The 22,646-nt window shown below is 37.3% G+C and overlaps 2 protein-coding genes across 4 annotated transcripts; one reads left to right on the plus strand and one right to left on the minus strand.

Annotated features, from left to right (window-relative positions):
• Positions 1-3,512: 3,512 nt before the first annotated feature.
• Positions 3,513-20,006, plus strand: LOC107824988 (putative helicase CHR10). 2 transcript variants are annotated; one of them, XM_075238782.1, is made up of 17 exons: positions 3,623-4,031; positions 4,240-4,247; positions 4,368-4,446; positions 4,545-4,702; positions 4,884-5,015; positions 5,515-5,692; positions 12,307-12,442; positions 12,612-12,729; positions 14,099-14,188; positions 14,455-14,562; positions 14,663-14,866; positions 15,206-15,331; positions 15,403-16,061; positions 16,469-16,614; positions 17,430-17,594; positions 19,197-19,311; positions 19,619-20,006. In XM_075238782.1, the coding sequence occupies exons 1-17, from the start codon at positions 3,851-3,853 to the stop codon at positions 19,647-19,649; spliced, it is 2,634 nt and encodes an 877-aa protein (XP_075094883.1). In that variant the 5' UTR covers positions 3,623-3,850; the 3' UTR covers positions 19,650-20,006. The 2 variants fall into 2 exon arrangements, with proteins under 2 accessions (XP_075094882.1, XP_075094883.1); XM_075238781.1 differs by lacking the exon at positions 4,240-4,247 and having other exon boundaries at positions 3,513-4,031.
• Positions 20,007-20,101: 95 nt separating this feature from the next.
• LOC107824989 (putative 2-oxoglutarate-dependent dioxygenase AOP1) lies at positions 20,102-22,031 on the minus strand. Of its 2 annotated transcripts, XM_016651812.2 has the most exons (4): positions 21,531-22,031; positions 20,775-20,915; positions 20,602-20,689; positions 20,102-20,501 (listed from the first exon to the last, which is right to left on the minus strand). In XM_016651812.2, the coding sequence occupies exons 1-4, from the start codon at positions 21,902-21,904 to the stop codon at positions 20,163-20,165; spliced, it is 942 nt and encodes a 313-aa protein (XP_016507298.2). In that variant the 5' UTR covers positions 21,905-22,031; the 3' UTR covers positions 20,102-20,162. The 2 variants fall into 2 exon arrangements, with proteins under 2 accessions (XP_016507298.2, XP_016507297.2); XM_016651811.2 differs by having other exon boundaries at positions 20,588-20,915; positions 21,531-22,016.
• Positions 22,032-22,646: the final 615 nt, after the last annotated feature.

Below are 22,646 nucleotides of genomic sequence, written 5' to 3' on the forward strand. Positions count from 1 at the left end.
TTAGCTCGCTTCATTATCGGATAGCTGTTTTTTCCAAGTTCTGGTTTGACGTTTGGTTGAGCTTCATTTTCTGCTGTTTGCTACTGTTTTATTGAGCTGTAGCTGACTCTGTTTCTAGCCGTGCTTCTCAAATTCAAAGGCTTATTTTCTTGTTATTGTTTAGGTATGCCCGTTTACCTTTATTGTTTAAATCGAAATCATGAATGAAATTTGAATTGTTTTACTCCCTGTTTTGTTTTTGATAGATTTAGTATAATGCTTGTTTGAGTTTGTTCGAATGTCTACTTCTGTTGATCTCTGAAGTTATTTAGTGTATGAAGTAGAAATTCTGAGTTACTAAGTGTTAGTGAACCTTTCAATATTTGATGTTTCTTGTTGGAAATTTGCTCTCTAGATTGATGTTAACAATATCCTAATTTGTTTGTTATTATTTGACTGTCGTGTGTGATGAGGTGAATCGATAGAAATAGCTCAATGGCTACTTCTCTGTTAAAAAGGGAATTGTTTGAAAAGACTAGAAGACATATGACTCAAGGATATCTACTTTCATGCAAAAGATAATGGGGATATGATTCTGGATTTGAGGTTCCTGTAATTCATAAACTGTCAAATTTCAATGTATAATTAGAATATTTAGTGTTATATTTAACATAGTTTGATAGAGTCATTAGTTGCTTTTGTTTCATTTAAGCCAGGTTGTTAATCTGTTAGCATTCTAATTATTGTATGAGATTTAATTGAATTCACTTTATGAATGATCATGTATTAATCTCTAATTAGCTTTTAATTGCGTACGTTTGGCCATTCGAGATGGGGCTTGTTCTCAATGGCCCAGATCCTATATCAAGCTTTAATGCTTCACTTAGCACCTTGCAGGTGTAATTGGGCCTTGTTTGAAGTGGCCCAGCGCTAGAAAGGTCCCTTTAGACATGCTGGCCTATAGAATGGCCATTATATAAAGTTGATGCTTTGGGCTTGAATGCCAGCCCATCTTTATTCACTTGGGCCTTCTGAGGCAGACCTTTAATGTAACGGCCAACACTTTTTAGGTATCCCTAATTGTCCATCGTTTGTTTTAGCCTAATACCCTTTTTCAAAGCACGATTTCTATCAAACTTAAAGTCATAAAAGAGGCATAGTGTATCCAACCCTAGTCATTTCAATTTTCTTAGACAATTTCATAACAAGATGGATTCCATGAATTCTGGACAGTTCGTGCCTAATCTCAAAACTTTAGGAAAAGTTAATCATTCCTTGAACATCATAGAAATGCTTTTAGGTGCGTTTTAAAATTATTATCATGATTATGTACACGTTCGCGTGACATAATTATGATTTCTAAATATAAATCAAAGTACGCGTTCGCGCGACTTTGGCCAAATAATTTTAATATTAATAAAGCGTGATTAATTATGTACACGTACGCGTGACATGATTTTAGCGCCTCAAATAAAACGGATATACACACATGTGATCCGTTTCAAAGATTAATCCATAAATGCCATAATCAAAAGTGATAAAAGTAAAATCGCATAATGGTTCTAAAACACGTAATTAAACAAATAAGCCAGGTATGATTAAAGCGACCGTGCTAAAATTATGAAATTCGGGAATGCCTAACACCTTCTCCCGGATTAACAGAATTCCTTACCTGGTCTTCTGTAATCGCGGACCTTAAAATAAAGTCAAATTTCCTCGATTTGGGTTTTTAAAATAAACCGGTGACTTAAGACATTATAATAATTATTCCAAGTGGTGATTCTAATTAAATAAATAATCCCATTTTAAACAATGTCACTTTAATTGGAAAAACTCCCTTATCCCTATCCCTCGGGAAAAAGGAGGTGTGACAGTCACTACTCATCTTGATCATTCTATCAAGCTCACTTTTGATATGGGGGAGCCTCTATCTGATCGCAAAATTTACAGAAGGATTGTGGGCAAGTTCAATTTCTTATATCATACCAGGCCTGGCATTGCTTACTCAGTCCAACATCTTAATCAGTTTTTTCAAGCTCCTCAAATTCCTCACATACTAGCTACCATACATGTCTTGAGGTATGTGATGAATGCTCCTAATTTGGGATTTTCCTCCCTAAGTCCTCTGGCTTTTCTTTTTTAGCTTATTATGATTCTGATTGGGCCACTTGTGCCCAGGCTCGAAGGTCTATTAATAGGTATTAAATTACATTAGGGGGCTATCCCATTTCTTGGAAAAGCAAGAAACAACCTACCATTTCTCTCTCAACTGCTAAGGTAGGATATAGAGATTGCGCATGGTGGTTGTTGAGATCCCTTAGCTTGTTCGACTTCTGGCTGATCTTGGGTTGATTATTTCCAGCCTTGTTCCTGTATATTGTGATAGCCAAGCTGCCTTGCATATTGTGAAGAACCCAATTTTTCATGAGCGTACTAAACACATCGGAGTTGATTGCCACTATGTACGGGATAACTTACAATCTGGTCTCATCACTTTGCATCATGTTTCATTTTCTGCTCAACTTGCCGATATTCTTACTAAGTCCCTTCCAGGCACCACTCATCATCATCTTCTTGGCAAGCTTGGGATGTCAACACCCTCAAGCTTGAATGGGGGTATTGAGTTGATGGAGCTCACACGAAGAGGCCTAATAGTTAATAGTAGTATTAGGCCCAATATGTACAACTAACCCATTCTCACTTACTTGTATTAGGTCAATTCATTATAGGATATTCTTTTATCTTATTTTGTACAGATTTTATAGAAGTAATGAAATAAAAAATTATTCTCTTTTCTCACCTCACCCGATTTAGGGTTCCTTTTTCATTTCATTTTCTCAATTTTTGCAAATGACCAATGTAACAATTATAATGTTTACTTTTTAAAAAAGAGTTTAAGATACATAATTTAACCTCTTACTTTAATAACATTTGTTATGGTGACTTCTTTAAGTAATTAGAAACAGTAACCCGTGATCTGACAAGCCTGGATATATATAATTGTTAGTGAAAACAAAAGATTGATTGCTTGAGAATCTACAATAGTAGATGAGCAAGTTCATTTCAAGTAAAATAATATTTACTCATGATAATTCTACCTTGCGTCCTGATATAAGCGAGAGCTTTAATCAAATACATCCCTACTTAAATATTTTGAAGCATCTACTCTAAATTCATCAAGTATATATAAAAACATTTGATAAGAGGTAAGTATTTAGTAGCTCGATCGTGGATATTTTTTACTTTGAGTCGCTTGTCCAAGTAGGCTAAAACAGAAAAAGAAGAAGAAGATAAACGCTCTAATGTCCATTTTGTATGAAACTTTATCATCTAGGCAATGAAGAAATATCTATTTGATTAAGATCTTCTAATTATATTTAATTATACAAAGTTATGAATCTTAACATATTTTTTTTGCGCGAAAGGTATTTATTTGGTAAAGAATTTGTAAAATAAAGTTTTAACCTTTTCCGCGAAGTTTCAAAAACTACTAAAATTTTGTGCTAGAAATTCTTGCAAGTTCAAGTACTCCTTGGGGCATAGTAGTTATAATAAGGATTCCAGGACAGAATTTGCTTCAAAAAAATTGAATAAAAGTTCAAAAAGAATTTCAATAACTTTTCTTAGGTGAAATTTTATTGTCACACAATTTTTGCAAACCCAATCTTTACAAAAAACTATTTTCTAGTTTTGTGAAACAGATGCCAACTTTAGGGGGCAAACTGCACTATCCGTTTGAGGACATTCTGTAAATTGACGCTCCCCGCGCACGTCTCCCGGGGTTCGAATAAATATTTGTTTCCCTGGAAAATCAAATGGTAGTTTCCACTTCCAGCACCGCCCCTTCCTCAGATTTCAATTGCTTTCGCCGATGAATTACGAGCAGAGACTAATCGCCGCATCGAAGTTCGTCTACGCCGGCTACTCAGCCGACGATTCTCCGCCGGTCAACACTGTTGACTGGGGAGTCAAAGCGACTCTTAAACCTCACCAAATTGAAGGAGTCTCATGGCTCATTCGTAGATACCGTCTAGGCGTCAACGTCATTCTCGGTATTTCTTCTTCTAGAAATTTCATACTCTTATGTGTGCTCCAAAGATGTAAACTTTCAGGAGTAAAATAATAAGACTATCCGAAATTGCACTGATAATTAATGAGTTGAATTTGCCGTGTTTTTGGGACGGAGGGGAGTATTTATATTTTATATTGATTGGCCTAATTTGACATAATTAATGATTTCTCATTTTATTGTTTTTACAGGGGATGAGGTAGAATTGCCAACACTGAAACCAGCATTTAATTTGAAAATAATGATTAATTAAGCAGCAATATTTGTAGTCAATGGATAGCGTCTTGATTTCTTCTATGTATGAATGGTTTATTGGCAGATGGGGCTGGGGAAGACTTTGCAAGCTATATCATTGCTGAGCTATCTGAAATTCTACCTAAAGACTCCTGGACCATTCTGTGAGTGGGAAGACATGTAATTTTTATCTAATAATTAATAGTAGCCGAAACACATCTTAGGTAAACATTCTATGCTTAGATTTTGCAAAATGTTGCAGTGGTGCTCTGTCCTCTTAGTGTGACGGATGGTTGGATGTCTGAAATGGCCAATTTCGCCCCAAAATTAAGAGTGCTATCCTATATTGGAGAAAAGGAGCACCGGCGCAATCTACGTAAGAAAATGTATGAGCATGTGAACAAGAAGGCGTTGTCTGATGTAAGTATTGGGTTCTATTGCACTTAGACAATCAGATTTAATTTTAAGTTGGTTTTTCATATACATTTATATAAGCTATATCTGAACACCTAAAGGCTTGTTGTGACATTACAAGTTATTTTCTCTTCAAGATTGTCAATTTATTAATTTATCTTACCCTGAATTTCTTTATTTCTTACAGGGAGAATCATTATCTTTTGATGTGCTGTTGACTACATACGACATATTATTACTTGATGAAGATTTCCTATCACAGGTTCCATGGAGTTATGCAATAATTGACGAAGCACAAAGGCTCAAAAATCCATCTAGTGTATGTCTGGGATTCTTCTTTCACATAAAATGCAACTTGAGATATCACACCTGATCTTGGTATGAGATAAATATTGACTACTAATGCAGTCACGATGCGTGCTCAAGGTCTACTGAAGTTAATTCCGTATATTACCTTTAAGTTTGAATTAACTAAATGCCCATTTGAGGGTAAATAGATGATATTTCTTCAATATCCTTATTACTTCGAAAACAAAGTTTTCCTCCAGCTTTCCTTGAAATGCAAAGGCATTTATCGAAAACGATTTTGATTAACTTTTTCGTTTGTAGATTTCGATATAATGTAATAGTGCAGTCTTGAAATGTTGAGTGCATTCAACTGCTCTACAGAAAGTAGGACAACGTCTATTTTTCAAAGTTCAGGAGCAAATTTTACGTTTCAATAAACCTTTTCGGGGGTGGGGGATAAGCAACTGTTCTTGATCTTCTCAGACCCTATAACACAAATACCTTATGCTGCGTGTTTGAAATCTTTACAGGTGCTGCATAATGTGCTCAAAGAGCATTTTGTTATGCCAAGGAAATTGCTGATGACCGGCACACCTATACAAAACAACCTTTCAGAGCTTTGGGCTCTGTTGCATTTCTGTATGCCTTCTGTTTTTGGAACACTGGATCAGTTTCTCTATGCATTCAAGGAAGCTGGAGATCCTTCATGTAATACTTAAGCCTGTAATGAGTCATTGGCTTGCTTCTTTTTCCCTTTAAAGATGAATATGAAAATTCTTGGGTACTGCTTATTCTTTTTGCAATTTTGATCATTTCTGGTGTAGTTTGGGACGATTTTTGTGGCTTATATGTAAATCCACACACATTCACCTATAGTGGTGGCAAAATGGTTAAAACAAAATAGTTATCTACCCATATTATCCATTAAAAAAATGGGTTGGATAATGAACTTTTTAAAAACGGATCAAATATGGATAAGAACTATATTATCCACTTAGAAAATGGATAACCAATGGGTTTAACTTTTACATTTGTAAAGCCTCAAATTGGGGGTTCTTCAAGTTTGGGATACTAGGATTTTTACCAAAAATGATCATATTCAAGAAGCCATGGATAATATGGAGATCCATATTATTCGCCGGTTAACCCGTTTTTATTAGTATTAAATATGGGTCGGGTAGGATAATTTTTTCCGTTTTTGCATTACCTGTGTTGACTCGCCTATATCCTATCGACCCGCCCGTTTGCCACCCCTATTCACAACTAGTGATTTCACCGTACACACTATAGAATTTTATTTTTTTCATATATATATATATATATATATATATATATATATATATTCACACACACACATACATATATATTATTTCATGAGCAATCTTCCTAAAACCTTGTCACTTTATGATACTTTATAGCATTTAGAGCACAATCTGCTGATGGCTCCTCTATTTTCTCTGTGACATACTTCTGTAACAATTTGCTATGCTTACTGAAAAAAAAGAGGCCTATGAATTGGGTTGCCAGTGGTTGGGAAGAGGAGAGACTTGCTAGTGACAAGCTCCCTGTGACAGAGTCAGAACATCATTCATTTTCATATATCTGAGAAAAAGTTATTATTCTTCATCTTCCCCCCTATACCCACCAAAAAGACGCAGGGCTCTTCTAAGGATTCGATTGTCCAGTCCTATATTTTGTGGGGTCCATCCCCATGCTGAAAAAGTCCAAGTTGCCAAATTGGACTTGGACCTGGTTGCCAAATTAGGTAGGCGTCAGTAAGGAAAATTTGCAGTGCAAATTTTCAACCAATACTTCATTCTGATTGGTTGAAGAGGTAGGCCATTTCTCCTTTTACAGCTCTCATTTCTACACACCAACAAAGAGAGAAAGAAAGAGTGAGGTTTCACAGACAAGGTATAAGAAAATAGTGTGTGAGAAAAATAGAGAGTGAGCGATATTGTAGTGAGGTGAGAATATCAAAAGAGGGTTATTTCTTTTGAGTGTTGTAGTGGTCTTTGGAGTATTTTACTCGGACCTACAAAGTGTAAAATTCTTTGCTATAGTGATATCAGTTGCTCGTTTCGGGGCCGTGGTTTTTCCCTTATTCAAAAAGGATTTTCCACGTAAAAATCTTGGTGTCGTTGTCACTATTTTATTCTTGTTAATTACCGTATCTCGGTGCTACTTTATTATTCCGCTTTTATTACCGTGAATATTATTTCTGTAGGGGATTTATTCCCAACAACTGGTATCAGAGCACAGGTTCTGCTCGTTTACAGAAATATTATTCACTGTCGATAGTACTATACTCGGTGAAAAATAAAAATGTCCGGAGTAAAGTACGAGATAGCAAAATTTAATAGAGATAGCTGTTTCTCAACATGGCAAAGAAGGATGAGGGATCTGCTCATCCAACAACGATCACACAATGTACTAGATGATGATGCCAAAAAGCTTGATACCATGAAAGCTGGGGATTTGGCTGACTTGGATGAAAGGGCTGCTAGTGCAATCAGGCTGCACTTATCAGATGATGTGGTAAATAACATCATTGATGAAGACACCGCATGTGGCATTTGGATAAGGTTGGAAAGCCTATACATGTCCAAAACGCTGACAAATAAATTGTACCTGAAGAAGCAGCTATACGCCCTACACATGGGTAAAGGTACAAATTTTTTGTCACATTTAAATGTGTTTAACGGACTAATCACACAGCTCGCCAATCTCGGAGTGAAAATCGAGGAAGAAGATAAAGCCATCTTGCTGTTGAACTCACTGCCATCTTCGTACGATAATTTGGCAACAACCATCCTGCACGGTAAGACTACCATTGAGTTGAAAGATGTCACATCGGCTCTTCTACTCAATGAGAAGATGAGAAAGAAGCCTGAAAATCAAGGAAAAGCTCTCATCACAGAAGGTAGAGGCAGGAGTTATCAAAGGAGTTCGAGCAATATGGTAGATCCGGAGCTCGTGGGAAGTCTAAGAACCGATCCAAATCAAGAGCCAGAAATTGCTACAACTGTGATCAACCAGGTCACTTCAAAAGAGATTGCCCAAATCCAAGGAAGGGCAAAGGTGAAAGCAGTGGCCAGAAGAATGACGACAACACAACCGCCATGGTGCAAAACAATGATAATGTTGTCCTCTTTATAAACGAGGAAGAGGAATGCATGCACTTATCAGGTCCAGAGTCGGAATGGGTTGTTGATAAAACAACATCTTACCATGCCACACCGGTAAGGGATCTTTTTTGCAGATATGTAGTAGGTGATTTCGGCCTTGTGAGAATGGGTAACACAAGTTACTCAAAGATTGCGGGGATTGGTGACATTTGTATCAAGACAAATGTCAGATGCACATTGGTTCTAAAGGACGTGCGACATGTGCCTGATTTGCAGATGAACTTGATATCGGGAATTGCGTTAGACCGAGATGGATACGAGAACTATTTTGCAAATCAAAAGTGGAGACTCACCAAGGGATCATTGGTGATTGCAAAGGGAGTTGCTCGTGGCACGTTGTACAGGACAAATGCAGAAATATGCTAAGGTGAATTGAGCGCGGCACAAGATGAGATTTCTGCAGATTTGCGGCACAAAAGGATGGGTCATATGAGCGAGAAGGGATTGCAGATTCTTGCCAGGAAATCACTCATTTCTTATGCCAAAGGTACAACGGTAAAACCTTGTGACTACTGTTTATTTGGTAAGCAACATAGAGTCTCATTTCAGACATCGTCTGAAAGAAAATTGAATATACTTGATTTGGTATATTCTGATGTTTGTGGTCCAATGGAAATTGAATCGATGGGCGGTAACAAATATTTTGTTACTTTTATTGATGATGGTTCACGAAAATTATGGGTTTATATTTTGAAAACCAAAGATCAGGTGTTTCAAGTTTTCCAGAAGTTTCATGCTATGGTGGAAAGGGAGACAGGCCAAAAGCTAAAGCGTCTCCGAAGTGACAATGGAGGTGAGTACACTTCAAAGGAATTTGAAGAGTACTGTTCGATCCATGGGATTCGACATGAAAAGACAGTTCCTGGAACCCCATAACACAATGACGTAGCCGAAAGTATGAACCGCACAATTGTGGAGAAGGTGAGAAGCATGCTCAGAATGGCTAAACTGCCTAAATTATTCTAGGGTGAAGCAGTTCAGACAGCCTATTACATGATAAATAGGAGTCCATCAGTTCCGTTGGCCTTTGACATCCCAGAGAGAGTTTGGACCAACAAGGAGGTGTTCTACTGGCATATGAAGGTGTTCGGCTGCAGGGCTTTTGCACATGTACCAAAGGAGCAGAGAACAAAGCTTGATGATAAATCTGTTCCATGCATATTCATCGGATATGGAGATGAAGAGTTCGGGTACATATTGTGGGATCTTATAAAAAAGAAGGTCATTAGAAGCAGAGATATAATCTTCCGAGAAAGTGAAGTTGGAGCTGTAGATGATCAATCAGAGAAGACAAAGAATGGTATAATCCCTAATCTTGTTACCATTCCTTCTTCTTCTAACTATCCCACAAGTACAGAAAGTACGACAGACGAGGTTATTGAGCAGGGGGAGCAACCTGGTGAGGTTATTGAGCAGGGGGAGCAACTTGGTGATGATGTCGAGCAAGTGGAGTACCCCACTCAGGAAGAACAACCTCAACCTCTGAAGAGATCAGAGAGGCCAAGGGTAGAGTTATGCAAGTACCCTTCTACAGAGTATGTCCTCATCAGTGATGAAGGGGAGCCATAAAGTCTTAAGGAGGTGCTGTCTCATCCAGAAAAGAACCAGTGGATGAAAGCCATGCAAGAGGAGATGGAATCTCTACAGAAAAATGGCACGTACAAGCTGGTTGAACTTCCAAAGGGAAAAAGACCACTCAAATGCAAGTGGGTCTTTAAACTCAAGAAAGATGGAAACGGCAAGCTGGTCAGATACAAAGCTCGATTGGTGGTTAAAGGCTTCGAACAGAAAAAAAAGGTATTGATTTTGACGAAAATTTCTCACGTCAAAATGACTTCTATTCGAACAATCTTGAGCTTAGCAGCTAGCCTAGATCTTGAAGTGGAGCAGTTGGACGTGAAAACTGCATTTATTCACGGAGATTTGGAAGAGAAGATCTATATGGAGCAGCCATAAGGATTTGAAGTAGCTGAAAGGAAACACACGGTGTGCAAACTGAATAAGAGTCTTTATGGGTTGAAGCAGGCACCAAGGCAGTGGTACAAGAAGTTTGACTCATTCATGAAAAGTCAAATTTACACAAAGACATGTTCTGATCCATGTGTATACTTCAAAAGATTTTCTGACAACAACTTTATAATTTTGTTGTTGTATGTGGATGACATGTTAATTGTAGAAAAAAACAAGGGGCTAATCGCAAAGTTGAAGGGGGATTTGTCCAAGTCATTTGATATGAAGGACTTAGGCCCAGCACAACAAATTCTCGGTATGAAGATAGTTCGAGAGCAAACAAGCAGAAAGTTGTGGCTGTCTCAGGAGAAGTACATTGAACGTGTACTGGAACGCTTCAGCATGAAGAATGCTAAGCCAGTCAGCACACCTCTTGCTAGTCATCTAAAGTTGAGCAAGAAGATGTGTCCTACAACAATGGAGGAGAAATGAAACATGGCTAGAGTTCCTTATTCTTCAGCAGTCGGAAGCTTGATGTATGCAATGGTATGCACTAGACCTGATATTGCCCACGCAGTTTGGTGTTGTCAGCAAGTTTCTTGAAAATCCTGGAAAAGAACACTGGGAAGCAGTTAAGTGGATACTCATGTACCTGAGAGGTACCATGGGAGATTGTTTGAGCTTTGGAGGATCTGATCCAATCTTGAAGGGCTATACAGATGTTGATATGGCAGGTGACATTGATAACAGAAAATCCACTACTGGATATTTGTTCATATTTTTAGGGGGGGCTATATCATGGCAGTCGAAGTTGCAGAAGTGTGTCGCACTCTCTACAACTGAAGCGGAGTATATTGCCGCTACTGAAGCTGGCAAGGAGACGATATGATTGAAACGGTTCCTTCAAGAGCTTGGATTGCATCAGAAGGAGTATGTCGTCTATTGTGACAGTCAAAGTGCAATAGACCTTAGCAAGAACTCCATGTACCATGCAAGGACCAAACACATCGACGTGAGATATCACTGGATTCGAGATATGGTAGAGAATGAATCTCTAAAAGTCTTGAAGATTTCTACAAGTGAGAATCCCGCAGATATGCTGACCAAGGTGGTACCAAGAGACAAGTTCGAATTGTGCAAAGAACTTGTCGGCATGCACTCAAACTAAAAGTCCGGTGTTACCTCCTTCAGGTGAATGGGTCTGGAGGGGGAGATTGTGGGGTCCATCCCCATGCTGAAAAAGTTCAAGTTGCCAAATTGGACTTGGACTTGGTTGCCAAATTAGGTAGGCGTCAGTATGGAAAAATTTGCAACCAATACTTCATTCTGATTGGTTGAAGAGGTAGGCCATTTCTCCTATAAAAGGAGAGCTTCGGCTCTCATTTCTACACACCAACAAAGAGAGAAAGAAAGAGTGAGGTTTCACAGACAAGGTATAAGAAAATAGTGTGTGAGAAAAATAGAGAGTGAACGATATTGTAGTGAGGTGAGAATATAAAAAAAAGGGTTATTTCTTTTGAGTGTTGTAGTGGTCTTTGGAGTATTTTACTCGGACCTACAAAGTGTAAAATTCCTTACTATAGTGATATTAGTTGCTCGTCTCGGGGCCGTAGTTTTTTCCCTTATTCAAAAGGGTTTTCCACGTAAAAATCTTGGTGTCGTTGTCACTATTTTATTCTTGTTAATTACCGTATCTCGGTGCTACTTTATTATTCCGCTTTTATTACCGTGAATATTATTTATGTAGGGGATTTATTCCCAACATATTTTTCCAGTTAAACAGAGCGCTGCTCCTGTAACTTTTTGTAAAAATAAAACAGACATGGTGCCTAAATCTTTTTCAACTGTGAATCAAGGGTAGAGGCCACAAAATGATATTACGAACATTCAAGTAATTTTCAATAAATAAAAGAAGGTGACGATGATACTAAATGTTGCCTAAAAATCTTGAGTCTGTGTCTTCAGTTTCCCAGTTTACAAGTATACAAGATTGAGATTCATCTTTCCATTTTTGCTTATAGGAAAAGACTTAGATTGCATTGAATTGATTAGGAGGGTTCATTGAATATTTTCTTTAATTCCCGACTGACAAGGTCATGTCACTTGTTTATATGCTATCACCATTCATTGAACAGCAACATTGGCCGCCCCTATTCTTATTGTAATATATTTCCATTTTAACAGGTCGTGATGCAGACAAAGCTAAGGAACAATTCAAAATTTTGAAATATGTAATAGGGGCATTTATGCTCCGAAGAACTAAATCTCAGCTTATTGAGTTGGGGACTCTTGTACTGCCACCTCTTACTGAGATTACTGTGTAAGTTCACCATCAGGGTCACTGATTTTGCAAATGATTGCTACAGAACTCTCACTAGAGCTTGCAGAGGATATCTCTCTCTTTAGTTGGTTGGCAATAATCTCATGTGGTTTTTCCATGGACTTACTTTTGTGTAGTGTTGGTAATATGTGTGTAAATTCGATTCCAGGATGGCACCATTGGTGGCCCTGCAAAAGAAGGTATATATGTCCATATTAAGGAAGGAGCTAACACAGCTGCTAGCACTTGCTTCTGGAGCACCCAGTACTCGGTCGTTACAGAATATGGTACATACCTATCTTTACTAGCCTGGGTGTTTCTCATTTTGTTTCTCATTTTGGGTTCGGTGACACTTAGATTGATGATTTTGATTTGCTCTTCTGTGTGGAATCTGGTGTGGTGAATTAACTTTTTGTTTCAATAAGAGAGTGCAACAAGAGGTTTCTTATTATGCTTTTTGCAACTGGAGTATAAGAAGCTTCTGAAGGTGATGAGTACTAATTTAATGAACCAACTTGACATTTCAACGATAAGCTTTTCATCTAAGTGCGTCTAGTTTATTATATCCTGAGTAGTCTAGAGGAGCTATGTTGCTTCTTTTGTAAGGTTTTCTGCATGCCAAATTCTGCCTATGCTGATCAGCAGGATTGACATAATTGAAGGTGAGTTGGTAACTGGGGGTCACAATTGAGCTATGAACCTTGGTTCCGTCTAAGAGGAAGTCTAGTTAGTAAACCATGTATAATTACAGACAGTTACATCTTTATCAAAAAAATAAAAAAATAAAAAATACATTACAGACAGTTACATGCGGTGAACTTATGTTTATAATAACTATTCATACTTCAAAGTTGATCTTATTACGTGTAAAAGATTAGGGTATTATACTCCATGTGTGAACTTTTAGTACTTTTACAGCCTCCTTAAGTTAAAAGTAAATCTTAGTTAACACTCGTATCTGAAGCTGCGTAAACAGCAGACTGAAAAATTAGCAACTATATACACCACTTCGACCAATCAAAAAGAGACAATACACTTCTTTTCTAATAATTTTTTTAGAGTTACCATTCTCTGCAGAAGATAGGGCGCAATGGAAGAAAAAGATATATATAGGCAATAAATATTATTTGAGAATATGTTTTAGACGGTAACACTTTTATGGTCTTATACTTTCTAGGAGTGGTTTAACCTTTCAGAGATATATACATTTAGAAAATATGCAGAACTTCTAATACTTTTTATTTGCATTTGCATATTGGCACGGGATAATTTAAATGGTGTAACGTGGTAAGTGAAGATTCATATAGCTGACCCCAACTTGTTTGGGACTTAGGTCTTTGTTGTTTACAGTTGGATAGTTGGAGTTTTTGTTATCAGATGGAAGTAAAAGAGGTTGTTGGAACATTTTCTTTCAGATTAGGAGAGGTTTAATGGCATTCTTTTTTAAGCTATTCACTTCCTTTCTGAGTTGAATTTGCATTCATTGAGATTCCACCAAGTATCTTTACTGCTGCTCAGCATCTCCGCTTCAAAATATCATGCTTAGTATCTGATTTTAACCTTTAAGGGGCGAGACAAATGCTTCGGAGTTGGAGATTTATTTGCCGGAACTCAGCTTGTTTCTTCCCTAAAACTAACCTGCTGTCTTGCTTCCAGGTAATTCAACTACGAAAAGCATGCAGTCATCCTTACCTTTTTGCTGGTATAGAACCTGAACCATATGAAGAGGGAGAACACCTGGTTCAGGTACTGTATCTGCTTTCTGCTGATAGTCATTATACTTATTTATGACTGTAGGTTTCACACTTGTTACACACCGTAAATTGGTATCCACCTGGCAGTTAGTAGTTAAGATTATGCAGCTGTTAGTTATTTACTCATTTTAGCATTGAAGATTGGGGCAAAAGATTATGCTACATTCTTTTGTAGTCACTATATTCATGTCACGCTGTGTAAAAGAAGTATTTACTTGTTCATGAATTCTTATCTTCTCACCATTAGCTACTGCTCAGGCTAGCGGGAAATTGCTTATTTTGGATCATCTTCTTCAAAAGCTTCATGCCTATGGACATAGAGTCCTTCTGTTTGCTCAGATGACTCAAACACTGGATATATTGCAGGTAAGTGTTTGTATCTGGTATCTTTTGTAAACTCTAGTGGATTGTTTGAACAATACAAGCTTTACTTGAATATTTCTACTTCTTTGTTCATCTTATGCAGGATTATCTGGAATTGAGGAAATATTCTTACGAGCGTCTTGATGGTTCAATTCGCGCAGAAGAGCGCTTCGCTGCAATAAGGAGCTTCAGTCAACACTCAGCCAAGCGAAGATCAAAGTTGGAAGCTGATCAAAATGGAGCATTTGTTTTCTTGATTTCAACAAGAGCTGGTGGAGTTGGGTTGAATCTTGTGGCTGCTGATACTGTAAGTGCCAATTGGTAGCCCAACTTATATCATCAAGGAAAATGCTTTTAGCTCGTATTCCATACAATATAGTAATGTCAATTGATACCTACCGGGTGATAGGTGGAGCATGCTTTGGGAAGTCATGATTTTTCTGAAAAAATGCTTAATGGTGAATATCTTGCAAGTTAATTGAACGATACACTTAAATTACTGCCTTAAGTTTGATATCAAGTGTACAAATATAGTCAATTCTCTTTCTTTTGGCCACTGCGGAGTGGTTTTGTGTACATCTGGACCCATCGAACCCTGATCTGACATCTAATTCTTTCAGCTCTTTGACAAGTTATGGTGGTGTAGGTCATATTTTATGAGCAAGACTGGAATCCCCAGGTAGACAGGCAGGCCTTGCAGCGTGCTCACCGAATTGGTCAAACAAACCATGTGTTATCTATAAATCTAGTCACAGAGCAGACGGTGGAGGAGGTAAGAAGAAGATTGTAAACTATCTCGAAGTTGATGTTTAGTTCCTCTAAATGAAGGTTCTAACTGTGTAGGTCATTATGCGTAGAGCGCAACGGAAATTACAGCTTAGCCAGAATATTGTAGGAGATGATGTCTTGGATCAGGAAGGGAAAGAGATGGCAGGTGCTGAAGCTGGTGACTTGCGATCTGTTATACTTGGATTGCATATGCTAGATCCTGCAGAAATAACCAATGAGGAATCAGATGAATTTGATAGGACTGAGTTGACTGCAATGGCAGAAACGATTATTGGATTTCGCAATGAAGAACGTTCTGCTAAAGATGAGTTTGAGGTAAAGCCAGTTGACAGGTTAAGTGAGTTCAATGTTGTCACAAAAAGGGGTCCAGAATCTATTAAGCTTGATCCTCGTCTTGATGAAGCTTCATATCTCGCATGGGTTGAGAAATTCAAGGAAGCATCACAGGCCAACCATGGTCCAATTTTCGAGCTTGGGAGTAGGAGAAGCTTGCCTGAGAAAAAGCATCTAAAAACTGAAGCAACAAAGAGAAAGGAAGAGGAGGAGAAGTTGTCAAAGTGGGAAGCTCTTGGATACCACTCATTATCTGTCAGATATCCTGTATCAGCTCCGGATACTGATATCTCCTCAGATTCCGGCGCTGTTCATTTTGTTTATGGGGACTGCACTCATCCTTCTAAAGTGTCTCCATCAGAGCCGACCATTATATTCAGGTTTATATGCTCTCAGTGAAATCATACCTTTCTTTGTCAAGCTTGTGATGCTTCTTGCAGCTTTTGCACAAGTATTTAGCTTCTCTTGAAACTTTGTTGTGAAATCTTGTTTGCTCTCTTGGTTCAAATTCTTTCCTTTTTCTTTTCCAAAAATTCTTTTCTTGCTTGCTTGGTATATTCGTATATTTTTTTCAATGACAGAGAGGATTCCATGGTAACTGCAATTTCCTTTGAATTCTTGCTCTTCCTTGCAAGTTGCCATTGTTGAATGGTTTGGGAATATTTGTAAGTAACTAAATAATTACTTAATAGAGGGCACCTGTATCTGATAAATGCTTAAAAGCACTCCAAGCCGGGCAAAAAATTCATTTATACTGCATGTATTTCTTATCAATATTTCTTGGCAGCTGCGTTGATACATCCGGAAGCTGGGGTCATGGGGGTATGTTTGATGCATTGGCGAGACTATCAACTAGTGTACCCGCTACATATGAGCGAGCTTCTGAATTTCATGATCTTCATCTAGGTGATCTCCATCTTATAGAGATTACAGGTAAATTTGGTTTCTTTGTAAAATCATGTGCTTGTTTTCCCTGACATCACTAGCGCTGACAATCGAGGTTTTTAAACTTGTCCTATACTTGTTACTCCTCTAAGCTAATTAAGGAACTGACTGACTTGTGTTATTCAGGTGTACTTGATATTATGAGCGTGTACATGCATTTCTTCCACTTTATAGCCTCCATCCAGTTCATGTCAGAAGATTCCTTTCTGTGATGGAGTTCAATAGTATCATTTTGCATACATATCTGTATAACTGCTGTAACTCAATATCTGCATCCATAGTCAAGTCAACCATGACATCAGTTTGAAATCATGCAATGTTTGCATAACTTGGCATGTCTCGACTTGTCAATTAGGACTGGCTGGAAGTATATAAGATGTTATGGTAGTAGATATGCACACTATATTGATAGAAAAGCTGAGGGTTCACGCTGGTCTTAGTGGAAGTTTTCTTGGAGTTGCTTTTAACAGAAGACCTTCTTGTCTTCTGCTGAGATGAGAAATAAATAAAAGTCCAAATTAGCGGAAAAGAAAGAAAGAAATGATAGATCTGCATGGGATGCACTTGATTGGTGGTTTCCAGGAGTTGTTTATTGCCGCATGCAGTACACCTAATACAACTGCTAAATTCTTTAGATGGGAAAATAAGATTGCTCAAGATTACTGGTGCTGTATTTTTCTTTTCTTTTCTTTTCTGTGCTCTCCATTCCCTGGTCACTTACTTTTTTCAATCTTCTTTATTTGTCTTAGGCTTTATCTTTAATTAGTTTTTTTCCTAATCTCCACATAATCATTGTTATGTAGAGGATCTCACTAGTGGCAGTGATTCACCTCATGCTCCTCAATGGGTAGCTTTGGCTGTTGTGCAGTCCTACAATCCTAGGCGCAAAGTCCCACGTGGCAGTATCTCCATCCCTGATTTGGAGCATTGTCTATCAAAAGCATCATATTCAGCTGCTCAAAAGTCTGGTACATTCAATTTTCATGCTTCTAGAGAAATTTCTTCTGTTCTACTTGTGGTTTGCGTTCTCTTTGTTTTTGTATGGTCTGCAGTTGGGTTCCTATTTTTCAATCTTTGCTCAAGTATAAATTTAGTATTTGAGATATTCTGGGAGCTTACTAGAACAGTGTAACGACAGCTTGAATGGGAAGAGAGAAAAGGAGGCGCTCTAGTATGGGTGCCTTTAAAAGTAGAAATTTCTTTTTTCCGTCTTGAAGTTGGCAGTTCCCAGTGCTTCTCTTTCTCTTTCTTTTTTTTAAGTTGGATGTCCCTGAAGGGACGTTCCTGATGCTTCTCTTTGCTCCAAGAGATGTCCCAACTTCGAGCGCTTTACTCAAAATGCTACGAGATTCTGAGACGAAGTTTAACATGAGTTTAGGTTAAGAACGGAGATAATATACGTCTCATATACCGCATGTTCCATGGGAAGTTACATTCAGGATTGTGTTTATATAGCTTATGATCATTGGTTTTGGCCATGCCATTAGGCATTCTTGAAGACATTTCATAATGGTCCAAACGCTTTGTTGCATCTCCTCGAATATAGTTATAACGATCTCCTTTGGTACAGATATATCAATCAGTATATATCAATCAGTTAACTATTCCTCAATTCAAGTTAGTGAGGTCGGCAATATGAATTTTCCGTATGTGTACTTCTCTTGTTCATGCACATTTCCTTCCGAGACTAAATCATTTATCATTTAAGCAAATTAGGAGAGAAATTGGTCATATACTTTCTACTGTTGAGATGTGTAGAATTATGGACAAGGAATTACAGCCAGGTGGGAGTTTAAATACTAAATTTTCATTTGCTTCTTAAACAAGTGAAATAAGTGCAAAAAACTGAGATTGATATTGGAGCTGCTGAAATGGATATTGGGTGTTTTTGAAATGTTTACAAAATGGATTTAGGTGCTTTCATATACAAGAATGGAGTGAAACAGATATTCATCTAAGAGAACAAAGGAAAGTCGAGAACACATCAATCTAATGATGTTAGTTTCCTGCTTGTTGGAACCATATGAAACAAGTAGACCGATGTAATAACCCTAATAATTAATAATCTCAGAACAGCAGAAATTGTATTATTAAATATTAGTAACTTCTCCAAGTATACTAGTATCTACCAAAATTAGAGTAAACATTAGTCAGATTATACTGCAACGACTTGTACATATATGTAGAACTAGTGTATTATGGAAATGGTTGTACGGAAAAACTTTCACCAAAGTGATATGCTACTTGTTATCCCTAGTCAAGAATGGTTGCGGCCTTGTGGGATGTGGGGGGTACATAATGTGCAATGTGCCAGGTAGTTCTGTGCCTATACCAGCTCTTAGTAAAAACAAATACAAGAAATTTCTGTAATTATTTGAATATTACCAGGTTATTGTACCTGCCAAATGTATCTGTTCAGAAGTTTCCTTGGCTATAACATGGTGGATGTCCAGCTATTATCATGTTTACATTTGGAAGAACATTGCTCAAATCTTATCATTGATGGTGACTTCTTGTTTTCTGCCGGCACAATATCCTAATCGTTTATTTATACTTTTTGATATTTGAAGCATCAATCCACATGCCAAGAATTGGTTATCAGGATGGTTCTGACAGGTCAGAATGGTATACAATTGAACGTCTGCTGCGGAAGCATGCTGCTCTCTACGGCATAAATATCTTTGTGTAAGTTCCTTCAATTTGTTGTGTTTCTGTGTGCTCACACATCTAATCTAGTTGTACATGTGCATCAGTGCTTGTATATGATCTAGCAAAGTTGGTTGTTGAAGGATTATGGTAGATTCTGTATTCATTGGATGTTTGTGTTTTTAGCATGTACATAAGAAGAAGGAAAAAGGAGGAAAAAAGAAGGGAAAATAAAAAGAAGCCAAATTCCCCTTTCTAGTTGGTTAAAGTGTGAAATAACAGCTACTGCAGTTTTAAACCAAGAACAAGCATTCACCTAAGCATAATTCCTATTTCATGTGTTCAGGTATTATTTCCGGCGTTCAGCACAGAGCTAAGAGATGGACAGTATCAGTGCTCCATATGCAATGGACACATCTGGAAAAAATCCGGTTAGTGTAGATTAACCTTATGCCGTATGAAGTTGGTCAGCCTGTGACATTCTAGATGTCAACAGTTAGAATACCTGTATCCTTTTAGTCTAGGTGTGAGTTGAGTTAAGCAATGATAATATGATGTGGAGATCTCCTTGATGGAGGTTTATGTTTTTCAGACCGTTAACTATGGTCAAAGCAACTTTCAGGTTGTTATACAAGCTAATCAATAGTTTGGTATCTGGCATTTGTTTTGGCAAAACAACCGTAATAGGTTACTTGTAAATATTTTTTTGTTGTATTTTCAATGAAATTATTATCTGAAACATTGTGCATCAATTACCCTTTGTCACTTGTCGATAATCACTCGGCTGGTGTAGAACCACTGGCGTAAATTTGATTACACGTCAGCAAGCACTTATTGTATGATTTATCACACATTTTTACCTACTTTCTTTTTCCATACAAAGTACTTGGTTAAAGAAACATGAAATTTTCAAGCCGTCTCTCTCTCTCTCTATATGCTATTAAGGACTTCGTTACAGAAATGAAATTCAAGATGGATGCAGTAGTATTGATGCCGCAGTAAGCTTTAGCAGTGCTGTGAATCATGGAGTTAGCACCAGAGAGGTAGTACCAAGCTAATCCAAAATTATCGAAAGGCTTGTATTGTAAAGGATGTGTTTCATCCACTAATTCCTCAGGTATATCTGTTATTCCTTTGTTGAATGTGAACAGGGCCAATGTGTACCTTTGCTTTTCCTCTTTCAGCAACACTTGGTGCCGCGGTGCATATATTCTTCCATTGCTCCATGCCTATTCCACAACAAAACACACATACATTGGTGAATATTAAGTAGTCATATGAAAGTTAAAACTCAAGAAGAAATAAACAGATAGACCTCATAAGCATCACCAGCCATGAAGACGAATGCAGAAGGAGGGACATTAACAGCAATCCAATCACCACTTTTACTTTCAACTTGCAAACCATTAATCTGATTCTGAAAGAGCAGTGTGGAGAAGCTCTTGTCAGTGTGTATATTTGCACCTACATTATTAATATTGGACGGTGGTGGCGCTGCGTACTTTGTAGGACGGAGGAGATATGTAGTGGCTGCTATATGAGATTCATAGTGCCTTTCTGCTACTCCATAGCTTTCGAACACCATTTTGTCCACCAACTGTTCTAGTTCTGCTGCTACCTTTACGTACGATGTTACTGTTTCACTAACCCCCCCCAAAACAATGGAAAAAAGAAAACAAAACAATTCAAAAACTATTTTTGAAGTTAATAATATAGAGTACTTTATATGTGCCCAAACTGACAAAGTAGTTGTGATTGATTATATAAATATCATTTTGTTCTAACAATCATAAATATTACTAACATATTCATCAGATTATTCATAAGTTATTTCATTCATCATTACCGGAAAAATAACTGAAAATTTACAAAGATTACATTTTATTAAAAGAGCCTCTACATAACAAAACATAGATAGTACGTCTTTGCCTAGAATACGAAACAGCTAATTTTCTTCTTTAGTTCTAAATTTTGGTTGATGTGTTTGGTGCTAATGGCAAGTATACATAATACATGCATCTTTGATTGTATATATAACTCATCGTATAAAAGCTCTATGTACAGTCCGCACATAAGATAAACTGGATATTCGTAATAATTATTATCTGCTTTGTTATTGAAATGACTTAATTAGCTTGTTGCGGACGGTATTTAGGTTAAATATGATCTCTGCAAATAGTTAAATCTTTTTAATTTTAATTTATGTCAAGTCAAACTAGAAGAAAATTAGGACAAAGTAACTATATATTTGCTGTTACCTAAATCTTTGGTTGCCTTGTGGCCACATGAGTGTGGTAAAGCTTTGTAGTGCTTGAATATGAGTTGGATATACAATCCCAAAGCTTTCATGAAGAGGAGCTGCCTCCAGCTGACCAACCCATCGATAGAAATAAAAGTCAGAAGAGTTCTTCTTCTTTGTTTCAATGGGCAGATCAAACAACTCATCCATTACATCAAATATTTCCTTCTCAACTTCAGAAGAAACCTTATCATATAGTGCTATAAAATAACCATGATCTTCAAGTGCAAGGCGAACGCCATTGCACAATTCTAGCCAAGAATTTGAACCTCGCTTTGATTTCTCTAATTTGTTGAGATCAATAATAGGAGCCTTACAAAGTGTTTGAGACATAATGTTCTCTTTTACTTAGCAAGAAAAACCTTCAATATTTCAAAGTATGCATGCGGGGAATAATTCATGCCACTCTTTCAAGTTATACAGTATATATAAGTGTTTCATTAACTCATGATTATTTTTTCTTCTATTTTTTGGGAAGTGGGGTTGGGGTTGAGTGGGGTGTTTACTATATGGATCAAAAGTGAAAAATTAGGTAACAGAGAAACCTAAAGTGCAATATTGATAACAAAACGTGACTATTGTTCATGTTAAAACTTAGACAAATTTATTTGAATTTTTTAAAATCGAACTATTTTTTTGGGGGGAGGGGGGGGGGGGGTAACCATCTGTTACTGAAACCCACTAACCCGGCTATACCAGATTCGTGCCGCGTAGAATCAATTTAAGGAGAAAATATTTTTTGCCAAGAATTTTTTCATTCACAATGCTCGAATCGAGACCAAGTAAGCTATATGAGCTATCAATTTACGACAAATTTACTAAGTTTGATTGCTCAAATTAATGAAATTATCAGCATACTGTCAATTTGAGAAATTTAGCTTGTCTTTCTCATTATTGAAACTCGCGAACTACTTCCTACAATCGAAGTTGAATTATTTTAGTTATGATATATAGTTGGTACGATATATTGTAAATGGATTTCAAGTAGCCATCACTGGGATTGATTCGTTTATGATAAAGTTTTGATGGGCTCATGCATGATTGACTACAGCTAGATCATTTATGGAAAAATTAC

Source organism: Nicotiana tabacum, chromosome 19, assembly GCF_000715075.1.
Source record: "Nicotiana tabacum cultivar K326 chromosome 19, ASM71507v2, whole genome shotgun sequence".
Classification (NCBI taxonomy): Eukaryota; Viridiplantae; Streptophyta; class Magnoliopsida; order Solanales; family Solanaceae; genus Nicotiana; species Nicotiana tabacum.